The sequence below is a fragment of the Zootoca vivipara genome, chromosome 6, assembly GCF_965207765.1.
Source record: "Zootoca vivipara chromosome 6, rZooViv2.hap1.1, whole genome shotgun sequence".
Classification (NCBI taxonomy): Eukaryota; Metazoa; Chordata; class Lepidosauria; order Squamata; family Lacertidae; genus Zootoca; species Zootoca vivipara.
Window position 1 is genome coordinate 28,656,003 of NC_142589.1, and position 26,729 is coordinate 28,682,731.

At 42.8% G+C, this 26,729-nt stretch overlaps 1 protein-coding gene across 1 annotated transcript in view; it reads right to left on the bottom strand.

Annotated features, from left to right (window-relative positions):
- The window catches only part of ITFG1 (integrin alpha FG-GAP repeat containing 1), a 110,478-nt gene that overhangs the window by 52,554 nt on the left and 31,195 nt on the right, over positions 1–26,729 (bottom strand). The window contains exons 9-10 of the mRNA XM_035117352.3: positions 16,874–16,968; positions 12,288–12,454 (exon numbers count right to left, since the gene is read on the bottom strand). Coding sequence (XP_034973243.2) covers positions 12,288–12,454; positions 16,874–16,968 — 262 coding nt within the window. The remainder of the gene's footprint in view (positions 1–12,287; positions 12,455–16,873; positions 16,969–26,729) is intronic.

Genomic DNA, 26,729 nt, shown 5'->3' on the forward strand with positions numbered 1-26,729 from the left:
GCCATTGGGGAAAATCTGATTTTATTTTTAAACGACCACTTTTTTTTTTTGAAAGAAGCATATATCCTTACAGTTCTTTCTCTGGTAGAAGAAGCATGGGTAAATGTGTTAAAATTCAAGTTCTAATCAATTAATTTATACGCCGTAACAATATATTAAAGTGTTTAAACATAAAGGGGGGGAAGAAGAACCATGGCAGAATGCTGGAATAGAGGAGACTCCTCCTGTTTGAATGCCTGCCAGTTTGAACCAGATGTGCGCTGTCTCAATCTGGGAGAATAAAAACATTTGCCAGCATACATTAAATGGGTATCTCTCAGGCATTACTCATATATAATTATTTCTCTTGCCTCACTGCCTCATTCTTTCTTTTCTTTTTTAAGCTGTTTTGTTTTCCATCCCACCCACCCCCGCCCCACAAACACACCAAGGAACACATCTTCATTCTATACCCTTCCTGTTATCTTTCTTCTGCTCTTCCTGCATTTGAAAATGGGCTGACATCTCAGCGAAATTATCTTCAATTAAGCAGCTGTGTACAATTACTCCTTAAAAGTCAGGACGATTTGTCTCCTTGAAAAATCACTTGCTTTCTTAAAAGCTTTTAACTGGAACTGAAAGTGGGGCATTCATTAATAAGCGGTTCTTAACTGAACCTTGAAATGGTCCAGAATTAAGAAAAAAAATGCCCCTTGTTTCACCGTCACATGCTGTGGAAATGCTTCTTTATTTTAGGAAGTATGCCTTCCCCCTCAATGACAGCAATCAGCAACTGCTTTCATCACTTGCTTTCGAAACAGAAAAGGGACGGTATTATAGATTCAACACTAACGCACGCATCACACCGTGTATTTGAGAAGCCCTCAGTTCTGAGACACAGTTATAAATGTTATGCACATTCACACATCTAGCATGAAAAGTTGCTAAAAGGCTGCTAATCAAAGTCCAACATCTTTGCATCACAAACCATGTTTTTGGCCTTTGGACTGGATGCACATGCTCATTTTGCTCCTGTTTCAGAAGCACAAGCCTGCAGTTAGGCAGTGTGCGAGAGCTGAACTGCATGTTGGGGAATATGTTCTGCACCTTTTTATTTTGTAGCACTAAGAACATACGTCCACGAGGAGCACATGCCAAACATCAGTCACATGTCATCCATATTCCCCCACTATAGGTCACTGTGTCTTCCCTAGCCCTTTGCCTAAATGGTAAGCGACCATCCATCATCCTGTAAGATGGCAACCCTCTTACTAGATTTCAATTAATGGCAGTTTGACACCCTATGCCTTCTTCTCCGGGTGTCTTGCCAAAGAAATAAGGATCGGGGCTGCGATACCAGTAGCCGAGTAGGATGTTGTTGAGGCACTGCCTCCTCCAGTAAGTACATCAGGATCCACCAAGGTTAGGAACTTCCACGTAAAATATGTACACAGAAACCCCTTTTGCACTCATCACTCCTGGTAGGAAAACTTTGCCCTTCAAATAACCTCCTCTCCATTTGACCCATGAAAGCCCCTTCCTTAGATAACCAAGCTTTTAAGAGAAACAGCTTGAAATCGGTGGTCAGTGCAGCTGAAGTCCCTCCAGGTTAGTTAGCTTTGCTCACCCTCTTATCCTTTCTCCCACTTCTGTCCTTCCACAGCTCCATTTTTATTATTTTGTACTCTTAACTGAAGTCAGGGGTCCAGGGAAATGTGCACTCTTAGGTTCCCCTCCAGGTTTCTGTCAAAGGAATCCCTGTAACACACAAGGCTAAGGGACCTGAGAGGGTTCTGCTTGCTACCAGTTCCCCTACTGCAAATTCAGAAGGCAACCCCAGTGGCCTGGAACAAAAAAAATCACATCCAGAGCCATAGCATTCCCCAGGAGAAGAGGCTTTCCCACCACTCTGCTTTGGGAGTAAGTAATATTGATTCTTATTTTTATTTATTATATTTGTATACCACCCTTCATCTGAAGATCACAGGGCGGTTCCCAACATAAAAATACAAAACAAGGATGAAAAAACGCATCATATTATACGACATATGCTATATGAAATGTGTCATATGATATAAGAGATTGTTAATAAAGCAAAAAATGGAATAGTAAAAAAAAAACATAAAGCAAAAATAAATACAAACCAATAAGCTGCCTTCCACAAACACATTTAAAAGACCACAGAATGTTAATCAGCCAAAGGCATCATTTTAGATAAATGTTTTCGCCTGGTCTCCAAAGGTACGTAATGAAGACACCAGGCAAATCTCCCTGGGGACAGCATTTCACAAATGGGGAGCTTCTTGTTAAAATAGTTTGCTGTAGATGGATAATAACATATTAAAAGCCTCCTGGATCAGGCCAGTGATCCAATCTATTCAAGCATCCTGTCCCCACTGTGGCCAACCAGATGCCTTAATGGGAAATGCGTAAGGGGGGACCCAATCATAAGAGCATTCTCCCCTCCTGTGGTTTCCAGCAACTGGAATTACTAGCTCTAACCACGGAGGTGGAGCATAGTCATTGTGGCTTGCCAAGGTGGGGGCTGGGGTGGGGAAAGTGTGTGTGTGTGTGATCTTATGAACACACCTAAGTATCTTCTTTGGATCACTCCTTACTACTCTTTTAATTTTAATACTAATATGAAAATCACCGTTTGACACTGTCAGCAAGATTTTCTTTGCATTTTATACAGCAATTCCATACATCAGGCTGAAAACGGTTCTTCGGATTCAGTTTTCATTTTCTAAAATGCTGTAGGTGACCATTAGTTCCAAACACTTTTTTTAAAAAAAAAAGAAGGAAAAGGAACTCAAAAACTGAAAAGGACTCACTTGAAGCATATCTAGAGTTATGAACAAGAGCTTATGTTCATACGTCGAATAGGTCAAGAAGTTCCACTGCTGAGCAATTTCTTATCTAGTATTCTGTGCTTGCTGAAGTAAATCGTGGCCCAGGCAGGAAGGTAAATATAATATGCTTTATAGATGTATGGCAAGAAGTCAAGAATTTGTAACAGAAGGACATTATTCTCAGTCTCGTTGTAAAAGAACATTATGCTTGGTCTTTTGTATTTCACCTACAGAATACGCTTCCTTTCTGAGAAGATGCTGTAACCTGCATCTAGAGCCATGCAGTATGAATTCTTTGATTTATGTAATCGGTAGATTAATCAACTTAGATTAAAGAGTAAAGTGCTAAGTCAGCTATGAAGGCAGATGGCTCCCTCCTACTCATGCGAAACCTGATGGAAAAGAAACAAGCTCCTTCTGCTTTGCAACCAAAGCTAGTAGGTATTTTTCACTTCAAAGCAAAACCCACAAGGATCAAGGATTTAAAACCACAAGCAACTTAAGCCGGAAATGTTCAAGTGCAATCTTTCTTCATGCAGGTTTTAAACTTGAGTCTTCTGCAGTACTGATCAGATTTGAGCTTCTTCATTTTTAGAGGCATTCTGACTAATGCAATGTGCAAGAAGGAACAGGAGAAAATACGGCCAATTTTGGTTTCCAGGAGAGATATTTTTTCCCAAAGGGTGTTTGGTCATATCTGGAATTCCTCGAAGATTAACATATTAATAAATAGTTGTTTGAACCCCTTCCTCCCACAACACAATTTTTCATGTAGTGCCATTTTATGATGCATGGGTGAAAGTAATACAAATAACTACTACAACACAGAACAGATTCCACTATCAATGTCCCTCCAATTTCTGTATGAGAGATCCTTCAACACATTACTAGAAATAATGAGATGACATTTACTCATACGAAGTCTAACTGGGACTGACCCTTCCCTCACATAGTAACAGGTCACAGCAAAGAGCTGAGCCCAGGTAAATTAAATCACTTTCAATAGCAGCCTTCTAATCAGCAAGTGTTCCCTCCAGTAACTACTTACAAAGACAACAAGGAAAGTCAAGAAAGTCCACCAATTTATTGGGTGTTTTTTTTTGCTGAAACGTCTTTAGTGAATTAAAAGCTGGCTGAACGAATCAACAATTAGAACAGTAAAAGACATCAGATTTGCTGCAAAGTGGCTGCCCCTGTTATTAGTGTAGTACAGCGAGCCTTGAAAAAAATTAACATTCAAAGAAAATTCTACCTATTTTGCAGGCACTGGGCCTTCTTGGGATTCTATAGGACTGCCTTTGCAGCATAAAAGTTCACAATCCAGAAACACTGTAGAATGGGTTTGGGGATTTAGGATTACAGAGGATGGAAAGGATTAAATCATGCAAATTGGGGGGGGCACAGTTAAAAGGCTGGGAGGGGGAACAATTGAGGCATGGGGCATGTGTGCAATTGCTTCCTTGCAGACACCGCACCTTTGGACAGCTGCAGTAGCAACTCTGGGAAGGGAGAAGGATGGCGGATATAGCTGGAAGTGCTGGAAAAATCCATCCTCACCTAAACTGACTACTTTTCCTACTTTGCCCGAGCTTCCAAATATATTAAGTTTCACCAGTAGCACAAGAAGAGGATGCCTACCTGTTCTGTACAATTATGAAATACAGGAAAGACAGGGTAAGAAACTGGCAAGTCCACTTGGCCAACATTCTTTCTCTTGAATTGATGCTTATTGTGTTACAGTAATCTCATAATATGTATCTAATAACATGCTAAATCCTGGGCATCATGAAAGGACTGACATCTCCCATATGAACCTGTTTGCCTGTTAAGATCTGTCTCAGAGTGCCTACTCCAGGTGCCTGCAGCTCGGAAACAGATCTTCACTGCTCCTAGAGGTGACCGGGCCTCACTACAATATGGAACACTCAGTTAACACTAGTTTTGAAAAGGGTAAATCACCAGAACTGCAGCAGGGAAGCTACCCTCTTCCCCACAATGCAGCCCTACCACTTTAGGAACCTTTCATTCAATGCCTTAATTTTTTTCTCCTTGCTGCCTGGATGCTTCCAACAGGGCAAGCCAGTGCTGCAGGAATTTTCCAGACTCCCAATTTTAAGGAGAGAGAGAGAAAAACAACAACCCACAGTTTAAGTAGTAGGGCTATTTTTCCTGCAGCGAAGTTACTTCAGTCCAACCCATTATGAGCGTACAGGATATATCACATTTACTGGCTCCTGGGTGCTATATTTGAGCTAGCTCAGAAAAACTGTTTTTTGTTTTGGTTTGTTTTTAAAACATTCTGGAAAAACCGCACTGATATAAACTAATGGATCCGACTTAAGAAACACACAAATAATGCTTTGAGCTTATTCATAATATATCTGTTGGTCTCATTCTCAACTCCAGAATTTACGCTGTCCTTTATTAATTTTTAAATAAAAGTATTTATATATTGCTGTCTCACAAAATATCTGGGTAGTGCACAGGAACATGAAAACATAAAAAAATTCAATGAAAGCCGTACAGTTTGCTTATTAATCAACTGCATTTATATTTTGCTTTCTTCTCCAAGGAAGCAACCATGTTTAGGGATGTTTTTAATGTTTGACGTTTTATCGTGCTTTTAATATTCTGTTGGGAACCACCCAGGGTGGCTGGGGAAACCCAGTCAGATGGGTGGGGTATAAATAATAAATAATAGTAATAGTAATAATAATAATAATAATAATAATAAAGTACACGGTTCTCCTACTCCTCATTTAATCCCTACAATAACCCTGTGAGGGAAGTTATTGGGGCAGGGGCAGGGACAGGCACGAGGTCACCCAGTCAGTGGGCATTTGAACCCTGGTCTCTCAGGTCCTAGTCTAACCACTACAGCACACTGAATTTCACTGGCATTAGCAGTGCTCCCAACACTGTTTGAATCCATGTTAGTTATCAGCTGCCATGTGGACACTATACCACTAGTTGGGAATCAATAATCAATTGTCCTTTAGATTAGGGAAAATTGGAAGACTGCTACCAATGACCCAGCAGTAACAGTGTGGTTGGCATCTGGCTAAGAGATGCCTAGCAGACCTGCTGAAATCAACAGACCAGCTTGTCCACCTTTGAACTTAGTCAGATACCACCTTGGTAAATTAAAAATATTAACTTGCTGAATCACAGAAATGTACAGATGGAAGGGACCCTGAGGGTCATCTAGTCCAACCCCCTGCAATGCAGGAATCTCAACTAAAGCATCCATGGCAGATGGTCATCCAACCTCTGCTTAAAAGCCTCCAAATTAAGGAGAGTCCACCACCTTCCAAGGGATTTCGCTACACTGTCAAACAGAAAGTTCTTCCTGGTGTTTACCAGAAATCTTATTTAATCTATTTGCTTTGGGCCCTACCCTCTGGAGCAGGAGAAAACAAGCTTGTTCCATCTTCCATGTGACAGCCCTTTAGATATCCGAAGGTGGCTATAAAATAGATTCCTTGATGAGCATCAAATAAATGCTTGTTCTGATTGATACCTTTACACTCAGTCTATCCTTGAGCCTTTGCAACACTGTTTGCTCCCTCTAGAATTTGGATTAGGTCATCCATTACCAGGAACCAAAAAGGACTATCAGAAAAACCTCCACTTAGCCCTAATATATCATACCACTTTTGTGGGTTTTAATTGCAAGCTGCTTGGAAGACAATACTGGCTGAAAACACAGGGCACAAATAAAATAAATTTAAAAATTAACTTAAGAAAGTGAATTGGTTACTTGGAGGTTGTCCATATTAAAGCATCTCCTCCTGTCATTGTTTTTTTAATGCTCAGCACAGAAACACTATTTCACTGTTAGCTGTTAGACGTCACTAAAACCTTAAAGTGACTGAACAAGAGTCTTTGCTCAAAACACACACATTTTAAATTCCCCCCTTTATTATGGATTACATTTCATGTCTGCTGCTGTAATCTGCATTTATACAGCTCTTAAAATGGGGATTTTAAAGGATTTCCAAAGTATTAACAAGGTCTTTGAGGATTCCCCACCCCGCTCCAAACTAAACAGCAGTGTGATGTTAGAGTGCTAGTTTGGCTGGCCACTGAAATATGACAAAAGCTGTTTGGGGGGAAAAAGAAGATTTTGTCTTGATGAGCTATGAAGCCCTGGATTATTGGGAGGGATTGAAAAAGCAGATGGGCTATATATGTGCAGGAACTGCACCCTGCTACTTGAACTGTGTGTACTTGATTTAAATAGCTAAAGGGAATATGCATCAAGTTACAGTGTGCTTTGGGGGCATAGATAGTCAAGATGTTAAGCTGAATCCATCAAGCTCTGCAGATTCTTGGGATATGGCTATTTGAAAAGACTCATCATACCACAATAATTAGGTGATTAGAAAGCCTCTCCAAGGGACTAATGCTGTCACATATGATCTCAAGGAAGTTTGTACATGCCCTGAAACCCAAGCCTCCCCTCAAGCAATATTACAGATCTGGGGCTACACAATGATATACAGTGGTACCTCGGTTTATGAACACAATTGGTTCCGGAAGTCTCTTCATAAACCGAAGTGTTCATAAACCGAAGCAAACTTTCCCATTGAAAGTAATGGAAAGTGGATTAATCCGTTCCAGATGATGAAAAACACCCCCTAAAGCAGCAATTTTACACGAATGTTACTGTCTAACAAGACCATTGATCCATAAAATGAAGACAATAATTAATGTACTGTAATATAAAATAAATAAGATGGTACAGTATTGTAAAAAAAAAATTACTTGAACTTGCGGAGCCATCATGAGAGCGCTTCCACGACTGGGGCGCAGCCACGGAAGCACTCCCATGGCTCTGGGAAGAGAGACGATTGACGACGAGCTGCTGCCTCTCCATGGAGGGGAAGGAAGGGGAGCCGCTGAAGCGTCGGGGGGATTTTGCTGAAGGAGGGAGAAAGGGGAAAGCAAAGAGGACTCGGCTTCTGCTGACGCGGAGCGCTGAGGTGGGGAGCCAGGCAGCCAGCCGGCCACGATAGCAAGGACTCCGCTCAGGCAAAGAAGGGCCTGCGGAGAAGGAAGCGAGCGAGCGAGCGGCTGACTGGACTTGGCCCTTTCCCCCTCGATGAGGAGACCCCATCTCGGCGGCTCCCCGGATTGCCCGGGCAACCCCGCGGGCAGCTCTCGCAATGCGATGCCTGCTGCTGCTCAGATTATTCGCCTGGGGCTTCGCAAGCTTGCCTGGGTGCAGCCGAGGAGCTTCTCCTCCTCCCCGCCTGCTTTCCTGCAGCTGCGATAGGGACGGGGTGGTGGTGGACTGCTCTGGGAAAGGGCCCGCTGCTGTGTCCGAGAGACTCAGCGCCTTCACCCACACCTTGGCTGCTGCTGGCGGGAGAGCCCTGGGCCCGCCGGGCGTCAAGCCGCGCTGCCACCTCCTGTCCACAGCAGCAGCAGCAGCAGCCCCAGCAGCGACGCCTCAGCGGGCAAGAGCGGCACAAGATCCTGGCCCTGCTGGGCCTGCTGGGAAGACCTCAGCCCCGGACGTGACCCACCCTGACCAGCAGCAGCCCGGCAGCAGCCTGCTTCTTGCCCGCAGCAGCAGCACCGCCCCAGCAGCGACGCCTCAGTGGGCGACAGCGGCACGAGATCCTGGCCCTGCCGGGCATGCAGCAGCCCAGCAATGGCAGCTCAACCTCAGCTTTCTTCCTCAGGGCGCTGCGGTTCGTTTAAAAGGGCTGCCGGGAACTGCACCTCCGTGAGGGGATAAAGCACATGGAGGTTTTCTGAGGGGATCGAAATGAGCCGGATTCCTACAGCCTCTGCCGTTTCGTTCCTCCCTCAAAAGAATCCCAGGCTCTGCGCTTTATCCCCTCGCGGAGGTGCAGTTCCCAGCAGCCCTTTTAAACAAATTGCAGCGCTCTGAGGAAGAAAGTGCTTCCTTCGAAGGCCACAGCCTCTGCCAGCGGGAGCTGCTTCGGGCCAGGGGTTGGTGAAAGCTCCGTGCACGCCGCTTTAAACTTCTGCGGGGCCCCGAGGTATGAACGCCTCCCCCAATAAATAAGCCCGACAGTTAAAAGATAAGGCTCTACGCTCTCTCTTCTTTTCCTTCCCTTGCCGCCGGGGTACTGAGCAAGGCAGGCATGTAGGAGGCGAGCGCCAGGGTTGGGGAAGGAGGCAGCAGCCAGGCGCGCCGCAACAAGCCCAAGCAGGGTGGGCGGCCTGGCTCGGTGGCGGAGGAAGTGAGTCGGGGGGTCGGGGAGCGGCGTCGGGAGCAGGAGGGGAAAGCAGCCGGCGCCCTCTGTGCACGCTCGCATCGCCCCGTGCTTGTGAAGGCATTGGAGTGCCTCCGCAGCTGCGGCCCAGGCCTCGGAAACCTTGGTTTACACTTCCGGTTTATGATAGTTCGTAAACCGAAAGTTCGTAAACCGAGGTGTTCGTAAACCGAGGTTCCACTGTAAACAGAATCATAGAATCAACACAGAATCACAGAATTGGAAGGGACCATGTGGGTCATCTGGTCCCCCTGCAAGGCAGGGATCTTTCACCCAACATATATTACGTTGTTTTAAAATGTTGAATCCCAACTTGGGGGAAAAGCGGGATGTAAATACAATAATAAATAAACAAACCACAGGTTCATTCAGCTCAGTGGTACTGGTAAACTGTTGCGCTTCTGAATATGCACTCTCGCGGAGGAATGGAAGTGACTTGTTATGGCCTGGTTTGGATATTATGTTTAAACAAACAAAACATGGTTTAAAGGTGACAGAGCAGTGCACTGGTGGTATATGCAGCCCATAAGTCCCTGCCTCGCTCTTCCTCTTGCCACACGAGGAAAGAATCAAACCAGGGGCTGATGTTATGGTCTGTATGAACTGGTGGATGTGGTTTATTTCTCTTCAAACAGGCCATGAATGGAAGTCAAGCTTTGTTCTTGGCTTACTGCTTGCCGTTTGTTTGGAGGGAAGCAAACTGTGAATGCTGGGTTGCATCTAATGCAATGCCAGCCTCTGGACTGTTTCCTGCTTGGGAGCAAAGCAGGCAGTATTGAGCAGCACACACCAGCATGGTGCCTGTGCAGAATAAACCATACATTATTTTTTTTAACATTGGTTTAAAATGATGTCTTTACTTGCAAGAATCCTGGGAGGTTCTAGGAGAACTGGTGGACTGCAATCTATTGCCTGCCTACCCGATTCAGGAATCAGTCTAACCTTCCCTTATCCCTTATTCTTGTTAAAAATCAACTTTGTATTTTAATCGTATCTTTTGATTCTTTACAAGAGCAATGTAAATTTATACACTGCTATCAGCTCTGCTACTTTAAACCTTTGTCTTAAGATAGCTTGCAAGAACAGGGTTAAGATCACCAACTCTGATTTAAACACCTGGCAATAAGTGAAATATGTACCCTGCAAATATTTTGCATGCATTCATAGAAATGTTCCCATTTCCAACATGCATCCTTGGTATTGCATAGCAGCTCCAGGCAATGCATTACCACAACGTAATTCATCCAGATGTTTGCACATGACAATGTAAAAGAGCAGAGGTGGGAAGCAGTTGAGGGTCATGACAGCGGCGGTCTTCCAGTGGTGGGAGAGCTGGTGACTGAGCAAAAGCGTATATGACAGCTACCAGAAAATGCATCTGCAGTGTATCCATCAAAATAAAATGGGTCAACAACTGCTTGAGGGAAGAGGAGCTGCCTCAGGCAAAAATGGAACTGACAATGCACACTCACAACCACGGCCATGAACCAAGATCCTCCAGGGTATAAAGGCTGCCTCCGTTTCCCAGCCATAATGTCAAAATAAAAGAAGACAGTGCCCTAGAAGCAGAACCAAAATTCTTCCTATCTAGCCGGCCAAGAGGAAGGGTTGGTGGAGGGAGGGGAGGAATAGCATATTTGAAAGATCAGCAGAAATGCCTTTAGAGAAGCTTCAGCTGGCATGAATCATTATTGAAGGGACTTGATGTTGATGAAGGGACTGAGATGTTGACGCTTGCTTTAACAGGAAAATGGCATCTCTGGAGCCTTTTGGCTGTGCCTCTCGTCAGGCAGCGAGTGCCTGATCTGCTGTTATGTCACAAAGTGGCTGGGCATCAGAACATAAGAAGAGCCTGCTGGATTAGACCAATGGCTCATCTAAGTCCCAGCATCCTGTTCTCGCAGTGGGTCTGTAAGAAGGCCATAAGCAGGAGCCGAGTGCAACAGCACTCTTTCCTCCTCTGGCTTGTGCATGACCAGTTGCCTTTCTGACTTTAGCTCCCTTTCAACAGCAGAGCTGTTCATGACATATCACAGACTGCCTTTGAAAGTCCTGTTGCGAACGTGAAGGAGCGAATCAGCACATGTCAGGGAAGGAGGGATTGGTGGGAAGAGAGCATGTGAGCCCACAGCATGTTCCTAATCATAGAACCATAGAATTGTGGAGTTGGAAGGGATTGCAAGAGTCCTCCAGTCCAACCCCCTGCAATGCAGGCATCCTGCCCATGTGATTCCCTCGGTGGGCTCAAACCAGCAGCCAGGTGCACTGACCCGCAACCTTCCCCCACATGGTGCTATTCAGATGGTCAATGGTCAAGGATGATGGAGGTTGTTGTCCAGAGCATCTGCAGGACAGCAGCTTAGGGAAGGCCGCTTCAAACAAACAGAGCCCCCAAGCAAGGGGAGGAACTCAACTCTGGTACAAGGATGAAGTTCTCCTGCCTCCTTCAAATGAGTGGGAGGATGATAATCCCACGTAGTGGTGTCCTGGTGTCCACTTGAGGACATCTGGAGGACACTAGTTTAGGGAAGGCTGCTCCAAGTCAGCAGAGAAATTTAGGAATTACAAATCTTTAAGTACAATTTCTGAAGACTTCTGCTACAGAAATATTTACAGAATCTACACAACAGCTTTCAAACAAACAAAACTACACAATAAAACCAGTTCAATGAAATGAAGTTAAAATATCAATCGCAACAAAATAACATTAAAATATCAGTCACGGTAAACAGGATTGATGGGAGCCCGTATTAATGGTCAAGAAAATGTCTGGGTAGGTAAGTTTTCAATTGCTGGCAGGAATAACCACAGCTGGAGCTTGCTTGATCTCCATGGGGAGATCATTCCCCAAGGAACCATGACGGGTAAGTGCTTTTCATACAATTGGAACTTAATAAGGAAGGTGTGTGCGGGGGGGAGGAAGCTCCCCATGCTCCTTCCACACATTTTTCCAATGGGAATGGGTGAAAAAGGCAGCATTTCTTCACAATGCACTCTTCTTCCTAGATGGCAGCAGAAAAGAATAAAAGGGTTGCTTGATACAGATAAATAGATCCATTCTCATACCATTCAGGCACTTCTTTTTTAGATGAAGTGATTCAGCTTCTCCATGGGCCTATGATATTTGAAGGTGAGAATAATTTCATGCACCATTATGCCAAGTAGAAGAAACACTTGAAAACGCTATTTACTGAATATACTGTACCTTCCTGATGTATTCTTCAGGATGGCAAGTGCGTCTGGATAGCCATCCATGTTATAATCTCCAATGTGAAGGGTGATTGGGAAGGGAAAGTTGGTTTGAGCGGAATCGTACGGAACAAAGCCCCAGACGGTGCCTTTGTAGGTGAAGTTTTGCAACACTGGAAACCACTGAGAACCAGAAAAAACAACAACACCACAAATTGTCAGGATTTATCGAACACATATTGCTTTATTTTCCTTAGATTAAACCCCACCTTTCTTCCATCATGGAACCTGAGACTGCATACATGAGATTCCATCAAGGCACTCACCTGACCCACACATACTTAGCTTAAGCAAGCTGGCAGCCTCATGTGCCTTCAGACTTTACCCCGAGACCGTCAATGATGGGACATGAATTATTATTCCATAAATATTGTACTGGTGGCAATGTAGCTTCTGATGTGACAGTAAGGATTGTTCACAAGCACTCCAATTGTGCAGGGGGGACGCTGTCTGTCCAGCTTCTATGTGGGCAGATTGTCAGAAGAGGCTACTGAGAGGGAGACTCTTAAGAAATTTCGTAGTGCTTAGAGTCAGAAGGGTATGTGTGTAGGTGGGGAAGGAAAGGCAGGAGTATTAGGGAGATCGAACAAGAGGCGGGGGGGGGGGGAGCTAAGGAAATTAGGCAAAGTAGGTTGCACGCTGTAAAACAGTGGCTGGAGGAGCCAGTGAATGGCAGGGAAAAAATGAGCTGATGAAGAAAAGAGCCAAGTATTTAGCTGCAGGCATCTGGTAGATAGTGTTGCTTTTCTTAAAGGGGAGAGACGGTTAATCTCTTTTTAAAGAACACCTCTCTACTGAAATTATCCTAAGTGGATTACAACTAACCAATAACTTGATTATAAAATCAGTACATACGCCAAATACTAATGACTGCACATACTTTTTCAGAGCAGAGATTAAATCACTGCAATATCTGATTCAGAAGGACAGGGAGAGAAAGGCCTTGGTGAACAGGAATCTCCTTAACCAACCAGGTGCATATGGAGAGCCCATTAAAGACTTCCGCCCTGGTGACCCCAAGGCTGCTCAATTTCTCTCCCCCCCCCTTGCTTTTCTGTTCTGGAGTGCTCTAAATCCTATAGGACTGTTCCATCCATGAAACTGAGCTGCATATTAATGAATTAAAAAGCCACAGGGATAAGACAGTATCTCTCTGTTTCTGACACACATATACACCATTCCTGCTATTCCTGGCTTTTGTAAACTTTGTGCTTTATGCATCTGTGTGTTTTAGTGGGCTGCCAGGTTTTTGAAAAGTCTATGGCAAGATGTGAAAGAGAAATAGTTGTCTTTGGGGAACCGTGCGAAACAAAGCAATGATAGATTCGTTAACGCTGGTTTTTGCTCAACAGAAAATAGTCAAACACTCTTCTTGCCTGAGACAAATCGTTCATACGATCCCTCCCACTGGTTTAAGACAGAACAATCAAGTTCAAATAACGGTTTTACTTCACTCAGAAGAAGAATTTACACTGCAAAAAACCCATTACTTGAAACAAAAGAGAATAAGGAATGGGGAGATCATTCATACACCATTCCTAAATATCTTCTAGATGGAGCTATAAACACTAAAAATAGGGGTTCAGTTGTATCCACTAAAATACTAACAGCATAAAGGAGCTGCTTGATAGAAATCTACTGGGTTTTCACTCCCCCCCTCCCACCCCCTTCCTCAGGAAGATTAGTTTGTAAACAGAAGCCTCAAATACAGCTTGTGCTGATACTTGGAATACAAATAAGATTCCAACAATGGCTGAACAGAACGAGGATTTTATAAACCAAAGGTTGGATGATGCGGAGCTATACCAAAATTGTCTAGCTGGCGGGGGAGTCTGCTCACCGTTAAATATCGGCATAACCCCTATTTACCGTACTCCATCCTACTTAACAACGCTTACGGCCGCGTCTCATCGATATGCCTTCCTTAAAGCTAGGTTCAATGTTTTTCCAACTAATGTGCTGAGACATAGATTTACTAAGGGCCAAGTCTCTTCAATGTGTGCTTGCGAAATGAAATCAACTGAATCTTTACACCATGTTATGTTTATCTGCCCTATGTACAGTTCGGCTCGTGCTAGTATATTAAACTCCATAATCCAGCCTATGGCTGATAATCCAGTTGACCTTCAGCTAGCCTGGGTTCTTCAAGATGTGGACCCTTATATCACTCTACAGGTTGCTAAATTCCTAACAGCCGTCCTCTCGTACAAGAGACGGAATGGAATGTTAGCTGATTATTGATAGTTATAAGATTATTTTTTTTTAATGACATCAGATATTGATTTTAGTTAGGCGCCTAAATTTTTAATCTTAATCTTAAACCTTCCTTCAAGATATGTTTTTTGAATTGTTAATATTTGTCCTCGTGAGCTGTGAATTGTGTTATATTATCTGTGGTTTGTATGAGTCTGTGGTTTTTATTTGATTTGTTTTGTTGTGTTGTGTTTTATGATGGGCGTACAGCCGAATAAACATATTTGATTTGATTTGAACGAGGATTTCTCAGGCTTTCAAAGAGAGTGTCGTGATCTGGAGATACATGAGCTTTACTGTTCTGAGTATATACTGCACAGCTGTTGGAAGTGTTTTGGCAACAACCCTGCTTAAGTAGGGTTGTAATATTTAGTTGATTACCCAGGTTGATTTATTAACACCATTTTGAGTGACTCAAGAAGGTGCCCCTATTAATTTCCATAGATGCCCTAGGCAGCCTTGTTCCACTGCTGAACTACTCTTGCGGTTAGAAATGTATTCTGAAAGTTGCCTCTCCTGAGCTTGAAGCCATTGCCTCTTTCTAGTCTATGGGAGACAATATGAATTATAAAGTTGTCACATGTGACAAGGAGTGCATGGGGGTTCACTGTAGTAAAGTACATAAGGGTTTAAAGGGAGACACAAGCCTGCAAACATTTAGGGCAGGTATCTTCAGCCTTTTCAGCACCAAAGCTTTTAACCCAAACATGCATTTATTAAAAAAAATTCCTTCAGTAGCACCTTAAAGACCAACTAAGTTTTTATTTTGGTATGAGCTTTCGTGTGCATGCACACTTCTTCAGATACCTTCAGATGCATTTATTAATCTTTTATCATATATTTGCTCCTCTTGTGACCCACCTTTGATCTGGCCATAACCCACTCATGGGTTTTGACCCTCCGGCTGAAGACCAATGATTTAGGGAGCTGGCTCACATCTCTCTAATGAGCATCTGGCACATCTCCAAATATACAGATGTTAATGTAAAAAGTTTGAGAGGCTTAATTAAGCTTATGTCAAAAACTGTACCAGACTATCCAGGAGTTGGAATCTAAGGAAGTGTAGTGTGTATTCTAAGCATCAGTGATTAGCATGTAAAAGCTAATTAGGTTAGGCACATTTCCTGGGTTGTGCATTGGACATGGTAATCCTAGCCAAATCAGCAAGTGTTAATGAAGTCAGGCAAACGTCTTTGTGAGGTGACTGTCTGGGAGGGATTAACCATTAGGAGTTCAAATAATAAAAAGAAAAAGGTGTTAGAATGCAAATGACAAAGGCCTCCCTCCCTCTGTCAATAAACAGGGCTTTGTTTAGGGAGGGTGGAGTGCGTGATCAGGTAGCAGAGAGAAGCAATTAAGCTGGGATGTGCCCTGCAGAACAATAGAGGCTGCAGAGAAAGAATGTTGATGCTGTTACTATGGAGGAAGTTGGCGTGTTTGGGGCTGCTGCTGCTGTGAGCCCCTCCATTGAAGGCTTCAGGTTGTATATAGGTGTAAATAAACCTATAAAGACACCACAGTCTCCACAAGGCATAGGCAAACTCTGGCCCTTCAGATGTTTGGGACTACAATTTCCATCATCCCTGACCACTGGTCCTGTTAGCTAGGGATGATGGGAATTGTAGTCCCAAACATCTGGAGGGCTGGAGTTTGCCTATGCCTGGTCTCCACTGTACCTCATTTTCCAAAGAAAACACAAGAAAACACAAACCCTAGGTGAGTGCATGGAAAACTTCAAGTCTCACACACCGCTCAGCGGAGAGCGTGGAATGCAATAATAATAATAATAATAATAATAATAATAATAATAATAATAATAAAGCATTAGCTGTAATTTGTATCCCATCTTTTTCTCCAAGAAGCTCTAGGTGGTGTATGAGGTTCTCTTTCTCCTCACTGAATATCCACAACAACCCTGTGAAATAGGTTAGGATGCACATTCCTCATTTGTACATTTATGGTTTCATTTCTTATTATTCATGAATTTCATAAAATTCATACAACGCTTGACTGCCCAAAACCTCAAAGTGGTTTACAAAGAAGATAAAACAATAAAATTATCATTAAGAAAAACAATTGAAGATGCACAAATGTTAAAATAACAATAGGCTAAAGCCAAATTAAAACTCACACCAACTTTCTACTGCAGCATATGTGGCTGCTGCTGACATCTGGCATGGCCCTAATTGTTGTCCCTTTGGGGCTAGATTTGGATCTTTGTCATTTCATCTGATGTACAAAATATGAACATGGTTTAATTTAATCTGCGCAAACAGAAGCTCAACATACCGAATCCAATCCTGGTTTAGATAGGTAGATGACACTCTTCTGACAAGCTGAATCAGCACAGGCTGGCAGCAAATGCTCAGTCTGTCCGTCACCATCTGGCAAAAGAAGAGGGAGATAAAAATAATTCCGCAAAGGAGAATAAAAAAGGTGTTCTTTTTATCGTCAGGGAAGAACAATGTGCACACACAAGAAGACAATGTATTTTGATACATGTAAACAATAGAGGTGTCAAGATAATTAACCAGATAGCTGTAATGCTTAACTTTGCCGGCCTGTTATCTAGTCTTTCCGTCAAGATTCTCCCTTGTCAAATGCTGAAGCTGATTTAGATTACTAATATGACACTGACTTGCAACCCAAGAGGAGTGAGGTGAGCCTGACTGCTCCATTTCATCCCCAGGGTAGTACATAATATTTAATCACTTTATGACTGAAAAAAATCCAACACATGGGCCTTGGATACAGGGACCATTTTTGAGATCCAAACTCTGGTTAGGATTGAACACCAATGCAAACAGAATACTGCACCACGGCTACTCCTGAAAAGGGCAAAGCAACTTGGGGGGACACACCCTGAAATCTAAATAAGCTCCTAAGCTTATAAAGTTTGGGACAGCAGATCTACATTTGGTCTTAGACCTATGCACAAAATTTTATTGATGAATTGATAATTTCATTCACGCCCCCTTTTCTTCATTGAGGAGAAGTTGGGTAACAATACCCCTAAGACAAAGGAAAATACACGACCCAGCACCATCGCCATGGCCTTATTCTCACAAAGAGCCTTTGGCAAGATCAAGGCCAAACCGTTTCAAACTACCAAGGTGGGAGACTCACATTACTACAGACTTTTTGTTTGTAAAAACAAAAATTGAAGGTTTGTGATTACAGGTGTGTATGTGGTGGTGGTGGTGACTTGCTACACACAGCAAACTAGATGTCAGGGAAAAGGCTTTCAGTTTGGGCTCTTTGCCAGCATGAACAATGGGCTGGGTGAAACTGCTTCTATATTCCTGCTATTAGGATAACCTTTAATTAAATGGAAACTGCCAGGAACTTATAAACACTCCAAAGTATACATTTCCTTTACTATGTGATAAACTGATTCCATTATGAGTAGTTATGAGAATTATTCATCTATAGGAGAGACTTTTAATACAGCAATTAAAGCCCCCCCCCCAATACTACAGATGCCTCATTACCTGTAAATGCACACTAAAATGGTGTTTTGAGCCTGCACTTTCGTTACATAAGTGTTATGAGTTTGTGGGAGCCAGACTCTTCTAATTCCTGGATCCAGCAAGTGTTGAAAGCTAAGTAAGCTAGGCTAGTTTCCTCATCAGGTGATCGCCCAGGGGATGGGCCATTAAGAGAAAAAAGGATTAAAGGCGCTCGGTATAATATGGCGCATGGATAAGGCCCCCTCCCTCAATAGTTAAAGCCAGAGTTTATAGTAGTAAATAAATTTACTACTTGGAGAGTTGAGTCCTTGGAGAGTTGAGAAAATCAAATGAAAAGATTCCAAGAGCTCTGGCCAGGTAGTAGATTAATTTTCAGAAAGTTTTAAGTTGATAATAAGACAAATTCCAGCACCAATCTAGTTTTTAGAAATCCAGGACCAGGCCCTGTTTCGGTTTATTCTTCACCAGCTCTAGTTTCATAGTTTCAAGGTCAAAGTGTGATCCGCTTTGACCTTGAAACTATGAAACTAGAGCTGATGAAGAATAAACCGAAACAGCTTCTGAGAGTTTATAGTAGGTGTGTGTGATGTCACCGAGAAGGAAAGCAGCAAGGAGCAGAGTTTGGTGTCATGTGAGCTAGAAGCTTGAGAAAAAGCTGCAGACTGGAAAGGCAGAGAGAGCGCCATGGCTTATTTCTGCTGTCAATCCAAGGCTGTGGGCTATGGGAGAAACAATACCCTTTTGGGGTGTGGATGCTGTGAACCCCTCCATCGTAGGCTCAGGTTGTATATATGTTTAAATAAACCATATGCCATAAAGACACCACAGTCTCTGCTGTGCCTCATTTCCAGGAGAAAACACGAACCCTGGGCAAGCGCCTGAAACCCCTGGAATCTCACACTGCTTGGAGATTGGGGTGGCGTGCGGCAATTATTAGAGAATCAACTTCACAAGGAGGTCAGTGGTGTACTCTCAAGACAGGCAAAACTTGTGTCGTGGGCATTAGCCAGCATTCTGTTTCTGTTCTGCCGCCCACTGAGATAACTTTTGTATCACTGTTCAGATTAATTTTCAATTTAAATAAAACCCTCCCAAGGCTTTGTCCTTTTTAATTAGGGATGTAAATACCTCAGCAGGAGGTGGCAGGGATGGGAAAGGAATTACAGTAACACAATCTCTCCACCTTGGCCAACTTATTAAAATAGGACAAGGCAGCCCCTGCAGAGCTTCCTAATGAAAATATGTTAGCAGATGCTAAAACAATTTAAAGATTTAGCCAGCTAAAAGATGCGATAACCACAAATAATTTTAGGAGAGAAATTTGAGGCAGAGAGTCCACTGACCTAGTGCCAAAAATGAGGAAATACAAGAAAAGGGACACCGATTTACATAAAATGTACATACGTTTTATGTGCACATTTCAAAATATGATTATTTAAGTAGAAATACATCTTGTCATAGTGATGAAGACTGTGACTGGGTCAACATTTTTCTTGGCTTTCCATGACTGAGAGCTAGGCAGTTGTACACATGAACCTCACAATAACGACAAGTCTAAGTACAGTGGTACCTCGGTTTTTGAACGTCTCCATTGACAAACATTTCGGTTTTCGAATGCCGTAAACCTGGAAGTAAATGCTTTGGTTTTCAAACACACCTCGGAAGACGAACATGCCATGCGGCTTCTGCTGAGAGCAAGATCCTGAGGCCCAGCTGTTGGCTACTGAGTTTTTGGTTTTTGAACGTTTCAGAACTCGAACGGTCTTCCAGAATGGATTACGTTCAAAAACTGAGGTACCACTGTATATTTTACATCCTGCAGAAAGCATTTCTAAATTATATAGCCTTACAGTCTGACTTATGTAAACATTCTGGGCATGGCGTTTCATATGCTTGCCTCCACTTTTAAAAAACCGAATTAAATCAAATTATGCAGAATAAAAGCATATTAAAAGCCAACTGTGCCTTTCCGACAGACTTAAATGTTACCTTGAATATTCAAAAGGAGAGTTGCATTTTCTGCTTTTATCCATGAATTTTAAAAAAACACACCCCCATCAAGCACCCACCCCAGCTATTTGTAACCTCGACTAGATGTTTCAGTGTTTCCCCCCACAGGAAAACTATGGAGCAGATCCTGGTTTTACCCACCGTCTAGTCATCTTTAGTGATTATTTTGTTTTTAAATTAATCGTTATGGCTAAAAATAAACAAACAGAACTGAGAAAAAACTATTTGTAATGGGAACATAAAGGCACGTAAAATCCTTTATCACAAGTTTTGCCCCTTCTTGTAAGAGACTGAATCAGTGGAAATGAAAAGGGATTGCTTTAATGCAGAGTTAGTTTCGAGTTTCACTTAGTTTCGAGTTAGTTTCACTTCCAAAACCTCACCAAAGAGGGAGGAAACTGAAGATTTTTTTTTTTCTCAAGACTGAAACAACGGATGGGATATACCCAACATCAGTGTTCCAAATCGAGCTTCCAAATCCTTTTCCAGGAGATGAATGCTTCCAAAATTGCAGCCATCTCTAGAAATTACTGGCAACTATATTAAATGATTTTAATCAATCGCAGTGCTAACCACTTTGCATGTAAATATATTCTAGACATTTGCATGCGTTGGAGAGAATGCAATTCAATGAAAATGACTCATAGATGAAAATTTCTAATTTACCCATTATTAATGCTCATTGTTGAACTGAAGTGGCTGAAATAATATTTTCCAGTTTTCTTAATGCTGTAGTGCTGCTTCATAACCAATTTTTACAAGAAAATTAAACTGATGAAGAGGAATATTGTAGCAGATGAACAATACAGATATTAAAGATGAATTTTATTTGAAGAGGAGCTAACAGCACATCACAAAGGGAGCAGCTTTTTGCAGGGGGGGGGGGTTGGGGGTAGTGGAAAGAAAGACCTGACATACTGAGGCTTTAATCCCTCTGTCATTTCCTGGGGAGCAAATAGGTCTTTGGGGACTTTTGTGAAACTTAAATTGCTCCAAACAATTTAAGAAATGGGCAACTTTGGTTTCACGAAAGTCCAAAAAAGAGCCACAAGTGCAGCAGGTGCAGTGTCTAGATAATGACATAAGATCATCCCTGGGACAAGGGGTTCAGATTAAAGGTCCATCTCTTCCAGTATCCCTCTACCCACAGCAACCAACAAGCCACCTCTGGCAATTCCACAAACAAGGCAAGATTCCTCTGCTGTGGTTGCACCACGACAATTTCAAGGACACTGCCTGCGAACATGCAAATTCAATACAGGCGCAATTCTCTCCGAGAGTAAACTGAGATGGTCCGTGCTAGCAAACGCAGACCCTAAATAAAGCATAAAGGGCAACTCACTCCCCCCATTCAATCTGATTGAGGATAGAGAACACTCAGCAGCCACTGAACGTTGGGTATCAATTGGAAAAGGGAATACCGGTAGACATAATGGAACATACTGAAGGAAGTCATGTTTAGAGGTGAGGTCTCAGTTTTCATAACTGATGTCCACTGAAATACTTATCCCCCATTAATGTTATGAATTCCCTTTCAGTCACCTAAACTATCAATCACCACACATTAATTCTGCTGTATGAAGAAGTCTCTTTTGTCTCTCCTGAGTCTCCAGCAAACAAGTTTCATAGAATGATGTTCTAGTACCGTGTTTCTCCAAAAATAAGACACCGTCTTGTATTTATTTTTCTTCAAAAAACACACGGTGGCTTATTTTCAGGGGATGTCTTATTTTTTTAAATTAAGTATGGCACAGATTAACCTACAAACTTATTTTCAGGGTATGGCTTATTTTCGGAGAAACACGGTATGACTACCAAGTTGAATGCAGTCCTCCAACCATTTGGTGGCCTAGTGGGGCCCACTTCCTCTTTTGGCTGCTTGCCTAAGTTCGCAGAAATGGAGCAGTAGTGGCTTCATGTGGCTTAGAGGACCCTGAGGTGGGTAGGTCTGCTTTAAATTGCCTTTCCCACAAACTCCCCCTTTTCTTTGTCCACTCTGGTTGGCCATGAGCCTACAGCTGGTCTGAAGACCCTTTGGTATAAACTAGGGCTGGAACCTAAAGCATCAAGTAAAATATAGGTGTATTTCAGTTCTCTGAATTTCTAATAACAATCACACCAAAATTGTTATGCTTACAAAGCCTTGGGATGAGAGCGAGAATGCCTGTGCCCCCACTTCTGAATGAATCATTGACACATAAACTTGTTCCCCCTTGCCACAACTCCTCGCAGAAGTTGGATTCGGAGATGTTCACAACAAGAGAAACAATGCTTTGCTTTCAACCTAGGACAGGCATCCCCAAACTTCGGCCCTCCAGATGTTTTGGACTACAATTCCCATCTTCCCCAACCACTGGTCCTGTTAGCTAGGGATCATGGGAGTTGTAGGCCAAAACATCTGGAGGGCCACAGTTTGGGGATACCTGACCTAGGACTTTGTGAGGGTAATGTAGACAGAAAAGCCGACCTTACGTTTTAAGGGGATGTCCGTGGTGCCTCTGCAAATAATGCCACAATGGGGCCCATCTAGCAAGGACTTTCCTTTTTTTAAAAAAAAGAATACTCTTGACGAATATTCCACATTAAAGGAGTCTCTTCGTATAAAGATGGAACTATGCACGCTAAGTAGCCCCACTGACCTCAGTGCATCCTAACTGCTCCATCTGGGCTGTGTGTGTGTTCTCTTGAGTGCTTTGCAGCTGGTAGCTGGACATACGCACACAGTAACAGACCATGCTATTAAGGGGCAGAGTAGATGGACCGGCATCAGATCTGTGAGTTTCTATGTGATTTTGTCGCAACTCTGCAGGAAAAGAATGTGTTGGAGGTCTGATATTTTAAAAGCAAGGAGAATGCACAGGGAAGGAACAAAAATGATCTCCCTTGCTTGAAGTTCATCTTATCTTCTTCTCCCCACACAGTATGCCCCCTCTTCACCCCTAATGCTTTTCTCCACAGCTGAGCTCAGATATGGAAAGGACTGGTGATTTCTGCAATCACTGTCTTTGTGCCTCTTTTGCTGCCAAAAAGCAGCCCCCTCCATCCATTTTTTCTGGCAATTGTGGCAGAGCCACATGTGACAAACAAAAAACCGCCACTGCTGCTGCTTCCTGTTTAGCCCTAAGAGCAGCCCTCACTCCTTAGGGAAAACGCATCTCGGCAAAAATTATATCCTATTATGGAGGTCCAGCGCTGTCAGGTGAATAATTGTGGCACTGTAACCTATCCAGTTTCATCTGTGGCAACGGAGGACTTTTCCCCCCCTGCAGCAAGCTGATTAATTTTACCCCTTCAAAGCTGACACAAATATAAGATATCAGATGCTGAAATATATCAATGCATGTTTTGCATCCACCTCTAACATGTTATAAATGCTTTTATGATGTATGCAAGGAAGCCTAAGAGTTACTTATTTAGAACATCTTTCCCCCTGCTTCTACAGCACTCGAGGCAGCTTTGTTAAGGACTTACCAACACAAACCTGTACATATTTACTCTGAAAAGTCCCATTGAGCAAAATGGTGCTCACTCCTATGTAATCGGGATTGGGATAACAGCCTCAGCAACTATATTTGAACGACATTTGCATATTTGTCGTCAGATTTTGTTTCAGTTGAGACACCAGAATATTGTACTGCTACTACCGTATGGGCCTTCTGGGGGTTCCCTCACTGCGAGAAGCAAAGCTACAGGGAACCAGGCAGAGGGCCTTCTCGGTAGTGGCACCCACCCTGTGGAACGCCCTTCCATCAGAGGTCAGAGAGATAAACAACTACCTGACATTTAGAAAATACCTAAAGGCAGCCCTGTTTAGGGAAGTTTTTAGTCTGTGATATTTTAATGTATTTTGATGTGTGTTGGAAGCCGCCCAGAGTGGCGGGGGAGACCCGGCCAGATGGGCGGGGTATAAATAATATATTATTATATTATTATGCCTTTGGCAGGATAAACCTACACTAAATTGAAGGACCATACCTGTATATAACCTTGTGGTGCTTTCTGCCCCCAATGTTACAGATATATAAGCTATGGAATTGATTTACCTCATGAGAGAATTCCTGCTACCCATCAACACTACAGAGATTCCTGTTGGAACTTCATGGGGATAAGTGATATTGACCTGCTGCATGAATAATATGCCTGCGATCCAAAGGACCACCCACATTTTGGGGATTTCAAGGGCCTCCAGTCATAGCTTTGTGCTGCATAAAAAGCCACCCGTGAAGGTCAGGGGACTGTCTGGTGGGACACTCAATGTGGTGAAGGGACTGCAGCCAGAAGGGGAAATGGCCAGAGCCTCAGATGCAGAGCTTTTGAAACAGACAGGCTTATACGGAGGGATATATTCCCATAGTCAACCTGGTCCCAAGTTGTCAAAAGTGTGATGGGAGGTAGGGTCAAGGCTAGCACTCAGCTATAGCATTACATCAGTTCCCGTGCCATTTGCCCAATCCAAACGCATGCAGACCGACTCCCACATGACTCCAGGCTTTTCAATTTCATGGTTACGGAGGAATCATGTGTTGGACAAAAGACCAAATGAGACTGGGTGAGGCTTCACATGCATCCTGCACAGCTCTCTGTTATCTATTATTGAATAATAATAATAATAATAATAATAATAATAATAATAATAATTTATTCATACCCCACCCATCTGGCTGGGTTTCCCCAGCCACTCTGGGCGGCTTCCAACAGAAATATTAAAATACACTAAGCTTTGAAGCTTTTTTAGCTTTCCTTTCATGAAACTTGTGTGTTAGTTCCATTCTCTCTCTAAATGCATTTGTCTCACCTTTTGTCCTAACCAGTCCTTTGAATGCACAAATGCAGCACTGCCACCAGGACTATACAAACCAAGCAAGCTAAATTGAAGACTTCAATCTGACAGAGAGTAAAACTGGGTTTCCTGGGCACGGAGCAATCAGCTTTGATAAGGGTGCATTTCAAAGGCCATAAATGTATGCTCTTTGAAAGCACCTTTGACCACCCAAATGTCTTACATGCTGCCTTCAGTACCAAAGAAGCTTTTCATGTTGTAGCTCAAGCAAAAATGGCTATGGGCCAGCTTCTGTGAATGTGCTTGACATCCAGAATGAATATGAATATGACTGTACTGCTGCATAGGGAAACACTATGCAGATGGTGAACATGGATGGGAAAAGGGACCCAGGCTTAAGTGGTGTCTGGTTCAACTACCCACTCAACAGCTGAGAAAAAAACAGTTCAGTATTTGCCCATGCTACACCATTTATGGATCCTGGCATGCAAATGTATCCTATATTTTACTCAAGTTCAAAATCAAGCATGAAACAAAATCATCACAGAAAACAGGCAGGGAGTATCAAAGCAGAGATCCTGCCTGAATTATCAGTCTAAATATTTTGCACTGAATTAACTTTATTTTTAACTGCATGTAATTTAGTTCAGTCAAGGGAAAAACGTTGTTTCATGGCAGTGGAAAAACTTTAAATGGCATTAATGTACATTTACTCAAATGGCTACGTGACGTAAGTTGCAAAATACAATTACAAAAGACAATTAAAATTTTTATATCAAATTCATTTTGCAGAAGACAGTAGAAAAATGTATGTTCTGTTGCTTCTAAAGAATTTATTAAAAATGTTTTCTATTCTATTCTCCATTTCATTACATTCCACAGAATAAAATAAAAGAAGAGCAGGATGATTTATTGCTCCAAAAATATTATTCGTACATACTCAGAAGAAAAGATTTTTATCATCCATTTGCAAAGTTTGAATGTTTGTAAATTCTCCCTGTCTCCCTGCTAGATTACAGTATAGCATCCAAAACAAACAAAAAAGTACCAAAACTTCCTTTTTGAAATGTCAATTTCAATTTTTATTACAGCAAAAGCCAGCAATACTTCCTTTTATAATAATTCCCTCCAACTGAGCCAAAGTGTCTTTGTTGCTGTATCTTGTTAAATTCATTCAGGTACAACTGAACATATGGAGGTTATTCATCAGGCTTCCACTCTCACATATTCCAAAGGTGATATTTGCAAGGCGCCTAGGCAGGCGTATCTGAATACATGTAGGCTTCTGTACATGTGATCTAGCATCTTGGAAAACAGCCTGGGATTGAGAGTACAGAGGCCTACATGTAGTTGATTGCGCATGCACAAAATCATTGCGGACGGCATCTTTAAGCATGTGGGGGCTAAGGGCAGGGCCACCAAGGTAGGAATACCATATTGGTTTGAATATAAGCTGCACCCGAATATAAACCGTACCTTTAAAATTGGAGGGGTGAAAAGAAAACAAAGAAAATATACCCGAATATATGCCGCTCCCTTCCTCGCTGCTCCTGGCTGCATCCTGGGGAAGCCACGGTGTGTTGCCAGCAGCCTTTTGCCTTCCTCACTCTCTCCCTTCCTGGCCTTGGGGGAGAGGATGGGGAAGTATTTGTGGGGTGGGCACTGCTTCGCTAAGCTGCCCCGCGCTCCTGGCTGCATACCGTAAGGTCACGAATATAAGCCGCCCTTTAACTTTTCACAGTCAGAATTTGGGGGAAAAGTGAGACTTATATTCAGACCAATACGGTATACCGTACGGACAGGGTTAGAGTGAGGAGCGGATACATCCTTTCATCAGTTAGAAAGTTAGCAAGGCTGGGGTATGCGAGTCTAACAGAGAAAAGGA